Source organism: Anomalospiza imberbis, unplaced genomic scaffold (assembly GCF_031753505.1).
Source record: "Anomalospiza imberbis isolate Cuckoo-Finch-1a 21T00152 unplaced genomic scaffold, ASM3175350v1 scaffold_782, whole genome shotgun sequence".
NCBI lineage: Eukaryota > Metazoa > Chordata > Aves > Passeriformes > Viduidae > Anomalospiza > Anomalospiza imberbis.
Genome location: NW_027100400.1, coordinates 1 through 9124, shown reverse-complemented (window position 1 = coordinate 9124; position 9124 = coordinate 1). Strand labels below are relative to the sequence as shown.

Sequence of the window (9124 nt, the reverse complement as noted above, 5' to 3'; positions counted from 1 at the left end):
CCCCATCCTCCATCTTTGGGGTCCCCTTTCTCCCCCATTTTGGGTCCCACCCTCTATGGTTGGGGTCCTCTTTTTTCCCCATTTTTGGGGTGCCCTCTCCCCATTTTGGGGTCCCATGCCCCATTTTTGGGGTTCCCACCCCCCATTTTTGGAATCCCACTTGAAACCCCCCTCATTTGTGGGTCTCCCCCATTTTCCCCCTCCCCTCACCCTTTTCTCCCTTTTCCCATAAAAACCAACCCGGAGATTTTCCCAAACTCCCGTTTATTACCCAAACCCCCCCAAAACGACCCCAAATCCCTTTGGGAATTTTTTTTTTTTTGGGGGGGGGGGTCAGGACACCAGGACCCCCCCGGGACCCCCCTTGCCCCCCTCGGGGCCGTCCCGGGGCGCGGATTTGGGGTCGTCCTCGCCCACCAGGCGGATGTTGTGGCGTTCCCGGAATTCCGAGAGCTCCCGGCCCTTGGCCTGCAGCTGCTGCGCCAGCGCCTCGATCAGCTTGGAGATCTGGGGGGAAAAAGGGGGAAAATGGGAAAAATGGGAAATAAGGGAAATGTGGGAAATAGGGGAAATGAGAGAGACTCGGTTAGATTGGAGATCTGGGGGGAAAAACGGGGAAAATGGGAAATAGGGGAAATGTGGGAAATAGGGGAAATGAGAGAGATTCAGATTGGAGATCTGGGGGGAAAAAGGGGGAAAATGGGAAATAGGGGAAATGTGGGAAATAGGGGAAATGAGAGAGACTCGGTTAGATTGGAGATCTGGGGGGAAAAAGGGGGAAAATGGGAAAAATGGGAAATAGGGGAAATGTGGGAAATAGGAGAAATGAGAGAGACTCGGTTAGATTGGAGATCTGGGGGGAGAAACGGGGAAAATGGGAAATAGGGGAAATGTGGGAAATAGGGGAAATGAGAGAGATTCAGATTGGAGATCTGGGGGGAAAAAGGGGGAAAATGGGAAATAGGGGAAATGTGGGAAATAGGGGAAATGAGAGAGACTCGGTTAGATTGGAGATCTGGGGGGAAAAACGGGGAAAATGGGAAAAATGGGAAATAGGGGAAATGTGGGAAATAAGGGAAATGAGAGAGATTCAGATTGGAGATCTGGGGGGAAAAATGGGAAATGTGGGAAATAGGGGAAAAGAAAAGAGACTCTGATTGGAGATCTGGGGGGGAAAACAGGGAAAATGGGAAAAATGGGAAAAATGGGAAATGTGGGAAATAGGGAAAATGTGGAAATAGGGGAAAAGAGAGAGGCTCAGATTTGAGATCTGGGGGAAAAATGGGAAAAATGGGAAATATGGGAAATGTGGGAAATGTGGGAAATAGGGAAAATGTGGAAATAGGGGAAAAGAAAGAGTCTCAGATTTGAGATCTGGGGGAAAAACGTGAAAAATGGGAAATGTGGGAAATATGGGAAAAGAGAGAGACTCAGACTGGAGATCTTGGGGGGAAAATGGGAAAAATAGGAAATAAGGGAAAAGAGAAAGACTCGGTTAGATTGGGGATCTGGGGGGGGAAATGGGGAAAATGGGAAATGTGGGAAATAGGGGAAAAGAAAGAGACTCTGGAGATCTGGGGGGGAAAATGGGGAAAATGGGAAAAATGGGAAATGTAGGAAATATGGGAAATAGGGGGGAAAAAGAGAGACTCAGATTGGAGATCTGGGGGGAAAAGGGGGGAAATGGGAAATGTAGGAAATATGGGAAATAGGGGGAAAAAGAGAGACTCAGATTGGAGATCTTGGGGGGAAAAAGGGGGGAAATGGGAAATAGGGGAAATATGGGAAATAGGGGAAATGAGAGAGATTCAGATTGGAGATCTGGGGGGGAAAATGGGAAAAATGGGAAATGTAGGAAATATGGGAAATAGGGGGAAAGAGAGAGACTCAGATTGGAGATCTTGGGGGGAAAAAGGGGGGAAATGGGAAATAGGGGAAATATGGGAAATAGGGGAAATAGGAGAAAAGAGAGAGACTCAGATTGGAGATCTGTGGGGAAAAATGGGGAAAATGGGAAAATCCTGAAATATGGGAAATGTGGGAAATATGGGAAAAGAGAGAGATTCAGTTAGATTGGAGATCTGGGGGGAAACAGGGGAAAAAGGGGGAGGAAAATGGGGGAAAAGGGGAAAAAGAAGAGGAAAAAAAGGGGGGAAAGGTCCAGAGCATTTTTTTGGGATGGTCCCAGCAGATTTTTTTGGATGTTTATGGATCCTATTGGATTTTGGGATACCCTAGTGGATTTTGACGTATCCCAAAATAGTTTAGGGCTATCCCAGTGGATTTTGAGATACCCCAAGGGATTTTTATGGGATCTCAGTGAGTTTTCGGCTATCCCACTGGATTTTTACAGGATCCCAGCGGGATTTTGGGCTCCCCAGTGGATTTTGGGATACCCTGTGGGATATTTTTGGGATCCCAGCGGGTTTAGGACCACACCATTGGATTTTTATGGGATCCCAGTTTGGGTTTGGGTTCTCCAGTGGGTTTTGGGATACCCTGTGGGGGCTTTATGAGATTCCAGTGGGATTTTCGACTCCCCAGTGGGTTTAGGGCTACCCCATTGGATTTTTATGGGATCCCAGTGGAATTTTGGGCTCCCTATTGGATTTTGAGACACCCTGTTGGGTTTTTATGGGCTTCCAGTGGAATTTTGGGCCCCCCAGTGAGTTTTGGGATACCCTGTTGGGTTTTTACGGGATCCCAGCGGGATTTTGGACTCCCCAGTGGCTTTTGGGGTGCCAGACCTGCTCCCTGTTGCTCTCCAGTGCAGGCAGCACCTCCTTGACCGTCCTCTCCACCAACACCCCCCCGACCATGCGGAAACACTTCCGGGTGGGATCCACCTCCCGCAGCGTCTCGATCACCAGCCTGGGGCAGCAGGGTCAGCGCCCCCAATCCACCCTGAGCCACCCCAAATCCACCCTGAGCCACCCCAAATCAACCCCAAATCCACCCTGAGCCACCCCAAATCCACCCCAAATCCACCCCAAATCCACCCCAAATCCACCCCAAATCCACCCTGAGCCACCCCAAATCCACCCTGAGCCACCCCAAATCAACCCCAAATCCACCCTGAGCCACCCCAAATCCACCCTGAGCCACCCCAAATCAACCCCAAATCCACCCTGAGCCACCCCAAATCCACCCTGAGCCACCCCAAATCAACCCCAAATCCACCCTGAGCCACCCCAAATCCACCCTGAGCCACCCCAAATCAACCCCAAATCCACCCTGAGCCACCCCAAATCCACCCTGAGCCACCCCAAATCAACCCCAAATCCACCCTGAGCCACCCCAAATCCACCCTGAGCCACCCCAAATCAACCCCAAATCCACCCTGAGCCACCACAAATCCACCCTGAGCCACCCCAAATCAACCCCAAATCCACCCCAATCCACCCCGATCCACCCCAAATCAACCCCAAATCCACCCTGAGCCACCCCAAATCCACCCTGAGCCACCCCAAATCCACCCTGAGCCACCCCAAATCCACCCTGAGCCACCCCAAATCAACCCCAAATCCACCCTGAGCCACCCCAAATCAACCCCAAATCCACCCTGAGCCACCCCAAATCCACCCTGAGCCACCCCAAATCCACCCCAAATCCACCCTGAGCCACCCCAAATCCACCCTGAGCCACCCCAAATCCACCCTGAGCCACCTCAAATCAACCCCAAATCCACCCCAAATCCACCCCAAATCAACCCCAAATCCACCCTGATCCACCCCAATCCACCCTGAGCCACCCCAAATCCACCCCAAATCCACCCTGAGCCACCACAAATCCACCCTGAGCCACCCTGAGCCACCCCAAATCCACCCTGAGCCACCCCAAATCCACCCTAACCACCCCAAATCCACCCTGAGCCACCCCAAATCCACCCTGAGCCACCCCAAATCCACCCTGAGCCACCCCAAATCAACCCCAAATCCACCCTGAGCCACCACAAATCCACCCTGAGCCACCCCAAATCCACCCTGATCCACCCCAAATCTATCCCAAATCCACCCTGAGCCACCCCAAATCAACCCCAAATCCACCCTGATCCACCCCAAATCCACCCTAACCACCACAAATCCACCCCAAATCCACCCCGATCCAGCCAAACGCACCACAAATCCCCATCTCAAATCCCTGTGCTCAAACCACCCCAAATCCTTGTCCCAAATCCACCCCAATCTCAAAACCCCACCCCAAATCCCCAATCCATATCCCAAACCCCAAATCTCCATCCCTGACCCCATAGCCCCAACCCCAAATCCCCAGTCCCGATCCCAAATCTCCCAATCCCAACCCCAAACCCCCAATCCTCATTCTAAATCCCCCAACCCCAAACCCCCCAAATCCCCAATCCCAAGCCCCAAATCCCGACCCCAAATCCCCAAATCCCCAATCCTCACCTGAAATCCCGACTCCAACTCCCCAAAACCCCGATCCCAAACCCCCAAATCCCGACCCCAAACCCCCAAATCCCGACCCCAAACCCCCAAATCCCCAATCCCCACCCCAACTCCCCAAAACCCCAATCCCAAACCCCCAAATCCCGACCCCAAACCCCCAAATCCCGACCCCAAACCCCCAAATCCCCAATCCCACCTCAAATCTTGACCCCAAATCCCCAAATCCCAACCCCAAACTCCCAAATCCCAACCCCAAACCCCGACCCCAAATCCTGACCCCAAACCCCCACAAACTCCCAAATCTCGACCCCAAATCCCCAAATCCCGACCCCAAACCCCAAAATCCCGACCCCAAACCCCCCAAACCCCGACCCCACACCCCAAACCCCTCAATCCCACACCCCCAAACCCCGGCCCCACACCCACGTGTGCTCGTTGAGCTCCAGCTCCAGCTCTGCCGCCTTGGAGGCCAAACCCCGCTGGTCCTGCCGCAGGCGGTTAAAGCGCGACACCACCTGCACCACAGCGTCACTAGGATGGACTGGGACGGACTGGGAGGGACTGGGACACACTGGGAGAGGCTGGGAATAGACTGGGATGGACTGAGACACACTGGGAGCCACTGGGAGGAGCTGGGAGTGGACTGGGACACACTGGGAGGGGCTGGGAATGGACTGGGATGGACTGGGATAGACTGGGAGCCACTGGGAGTGGACTGGGATGGACTGGAAGGGGCTGGGAATGGACTGGGACACACAGGGAGGGGCTGGGAATGGACTGCGATGCACTGGGACACACTGGGATAGACTAGGACACACTGGGAGGGGCTGGAAATGGACTGGGATAGACTGGGACAGACTGGGACAGACTGGGATAGACTGGGAGCCACTGGGAGGAGCTGGGAGTGGACTGGGACACACTGGGAGCCACTGGGAGGGGCTGGAAATGGACTGGGATAGACTGGGACAGACTGGGACTCACTGGGAGGGGCTGGGAATGGACTGGGACACACTGGGATAGACTGGGAGCCACTGGGAGTGGACTGGGATGGACTGGAAGGGGCTGGGAGTGGACTGGGACACACAGGGAGGGGCTGGGAATGGACTGGGATAGACTGGGACAGACTGGGACTCACTGGGAGGGGCTGGGAATGGACTGGGATGGACTGGAAGGGGCTGGGAGTAGACTGGGACACACAGGGAGCAACTGGGAAGGGTTGTGAATGGACTGGGATGCACTGGGAGCAACTGGGAATGGACTGGGACACACTGGGAGCCACTGGGAGGAGCTGGGAATGGACTGGGATGGACTGGGACAGACTGGGACTCACTGGGAGGGACTGGGATAGACTGGAACCCACTGGGAGCCACTGAGAGGGGCTGGGAGTGGACTGGGATGGACTGGAAGGGGCTGGGAATGGATTGGAATAGACTGGGACATACTGGGAGCCACTGGGAGCAACTGGGAATGGACTGGGACACACTGGGAGCCACTGGGAGGGGCTGGGAATGGACTGGGATGAACTGGGAGCAACTGGGAATGGACTGGGACACACTGGGAGGGACTGGGAGCGACTGGGATGGGCCGGGAGCAACTGGGAATGGACTGGGATGGACTGGGAATGGACTGGGAATGGACTGGGAATGGACTGGGAGCAACTGGGAATGGACTGGGACAATCTGAGAGGGACTGGGACACTCTGAGAGGGACTGGGACGGGACTGGGACGCACTGGGAGGGACTGGGAGTGACTGGGATGGGCCGGGAGCAACTGGGAATGGACTGGGATGGACTGGGATGGACTGGGAGCAACTGGGAATGGACTGGGTGCAACTGGGAATGGACTGGGGTAAACTGGGAACAGGACTGGACTGGGAAAGGCCTTTCTCATCCTCAGAGACCCCTCCCCACTCTCAGAGACCCCTCCCCATTATCAGAGACCCCTCCCCCTTATCAGAAACCCCTCCCCGTTATCAGAGACCCCTCCCCCTTATCAGAGACCCCTCCCCGTTATCAGAGACCCCTCCCCACTCTCAGAGACCCCTCCCCGTTATCAGAGACCCCTCCCCATTATCAGAGACCCCTCCCCGTTATCAGAGACCCCTCCCCATTATCAGAGACCCCTCCCCGTTATCAGAGACCCCCCCCTCATTTCCCACCTTCTCCTCAGGCCCTGGCCCCCCCCCCCCCTCCATTTCCCCTCCCCCGTTATCAGGACCCCCTCCCCATTCTCAAAGACCCCTCCCCGTTATCACGGACCCCTCCCCGTTATCACGGACCCCCCCTCATTCCCCAGCCCCCCAGTCCCACAGACCCCACTCCCCACCTTCCCCTCACGCCCAGGCCCATCTCCCCTCCGCCCCATGCACCCCCTCACTCCCCTGCCCCCCGCAGCTCCCGGGGACCCCCTCCCCATGTTCCCGGTGCCCCCTGACCTGCTCGGCGCTCAGCCCCTTCCCCGCCGGGGCCGCCCCTCGCCCCTTCCCCGGCTCCGCCATCTTGGCCCGCGCGGCTCCGCCTCTTCCGCTCCCGCCGCGCGAGCGGCGCCGCCACTTCCGGCCGCCATCTTGGGCCCGGGTGAGGCGGCGGCGGCGGCGCCATCTTGAGTGAGGGCAGCGCCTGAGGGGGGGGGACTTTGGCCGCGCTGCCGCCGGGCGGGGAATGTGCGGGAATAGGGCGAGAAACGGGGAAAAAGTGGGGGGAAAAGGGGGTTTGGGGTGGGGGGTGAGCGGAGGTGCGGGGGTTTGGGGATTTGGGGGGCTGGGGGGTGGTTTAGGGGGTGTGGGGATGCTTTGGGGTCCAATTTGGGGCAGTTTTGGTGGTGTTTGGGGCGGTTTGAGGGGGTCTGGGGCAGTTTGGGGGGGGTCTGGGGTACTTTGGGATCAAAATTGGGGCAGCTCAGGGGGAGCTGAGGACATTTGGGGGGGTCAGGGGGCAGTTTGGGGTCATACCTGGGACATTTTGGGGATGTTTGGGGGAAGTTTTGGGGGTTCAGGGACAGTTTGGGGGGCGGGGGTTCCAGGTCCCAGCCGTGTGACCCCTCCCCAATTTGGGGTGTCGTCCCCCCCCTCCCCCCCAGGCTGAGGGTGGCCCCCCGGGCCCTGCTGTGCTGGCCCCCGAGACCCTCGAGAGCCCCCCAGAGCTCCAGCACCGCGGCCAGGTACCGGGGGGGACCCCAAAAACCCCATGGGAACCCCAGATTCCCTGTGGAGAACCCCAAAAACCCCATGGGGATCCCAAAATCCACACAGGAACCCCAGATAACCAGTGGAGAACCCCAAATACCCAGTGGAGAACCCCAAAAACCCCATGGGGACCCCAAAATCCACACAGGAACCCCAGATAACCAGTGGAGAACCCCAAAAACCCTGTGGAGAACCCAAAAAACCCTGTGGAGCACCCCAGAAACTCCATGGGGAACCCCAAAAACCCTATGGAGAGCCCCAAAAACCTCATGGGGACCCCAAATAACCAGTGGAGAACCCCAAATACCCTGTGGAGAGTCCCTAAAAACCCCATGGGGACCCCAAAACCCACATGGGAACCCCAGATAACCAGTGCAGAACCCCAAATGCCCTGTGGAGAACCCCAGAAACTCCACGGGGAACCCCAAAAACCTCATGGGGACCCCAAATAACCAGTGGAGAACCCCAAATACCCTGTGGAGAGTCCCCAAAAACCCCATGGGGACCCCAAAACCCACATGGGAACCCCAGATAACCAGTGCAGAACCCCAAATGCCCTGTGGAGAACCCCAGAAACTCCATGGGGAACCCCAAAAACCCCATGGGAACCCCAAAAACCCCAGAGGGGGCTGAGGGTGACCCTGGGGTGACCCCAGGTGTGTGTGTGGGGGGGGTTCAGGCGTCACCCTGCTCCCCATGGGGTCACCTGGGGTGTCCCTGTCCCCAAGGGGGTGGCCTCTGGGGTGACCCCCGTGCCCGTGGGGTGACCCCAATCCCTTTGAGGTGTCCCATGGGGTGACCCCAGTCCCCACAGACCCGTTGCCACGGCGGTGTCCCCAGGGACCGCGGTGTCCCCTTGGTGTCCCCGCCACGGTGATGTCCCCAGTCCCTGTGAAGTCCCCAACAGTGTCCCCTCCCCGCAGCCCTGTGGCCATGGCGGTGTCCCCAGGCCCATCAGTGTCCCCAAGCCCGTTGGTGTCCCCAAGCCCGTTGGTGTCCCCAGACCCATCGGTGTCCCCAAGCCCGTTGGTGTCCCCCTGAGACCCTCACGGTGTCCCCTCCCCACAGCCGCCCAGCCATGGCAGCACCCCCAGACCCATCAGTGTCCCCAAGCCCATCGGTGTCCCCAAGCCCATTGGTGTCCCCAAGCCCGTTGGTGTCCCCAAGCCCATCGGTGTCCCCAAGCCCGTTGATGTCCCCAGGCCCATCGGTGTCCCCAGGCCCATTGGTGTCCCCAGGCCCATCGGTGTCCCCAAGCCCGTTGATGTCCCCAGACCCATCGGTGTCCCCAAGCCCGTTGATGTCCCCAGGCCCATTGGTGTCCCCAAGCCCATCAGTGTCCCCAAGCCCATCGGTGTCCCCAAGCCCATCGGTGTCCCCAAGCCCGTCGGTGTCCCCAGGCCCATTGGTGTCCCCAAGCCCGTTGGTGTCCCCAGGCCCATTGGTGTCCCCAAGCCCATCAGTGTCCCCAAGCCCATCGGTGTCCCCAGGCCCATCGGTGTCCCCAAGCCCATTGGTGTCCCCAAGCCCGTTG

At 57.7% G+C, this 9124-nt stretch overlaps 1 protein-coding gene across 1 annotated transcript; it reads right to left on the bottom strand.

Annotated features, from left to right (window-relative positions):
• Positions 1–327: 327 nt before the first annotated feature.
• LOC137467772 (prefoldin subunit 2-like) lies at positions 328–6935 on the bottom strand. The gene is made up of 4 exons (XM_068179200.1): positions 6841–6935; positions 4833–4921; positions 2748–2871; positions 328–507 (listed from the first exon to the last, which is right to left on the bottom strand). The coding sequence occupies exons 1-4, from the start codon at positions 6901–6903 to the stop codon at positions 334–336; spliced, it is 450 nt and encodes a 149-aa protein (XP_068035301.1). The 5' UTR covers positions 6904–6935; the 3' UTR covers positions 328–333.
• Between the last annotated feature and the right edge of the window lie 2189 nt (positions 6936–9124).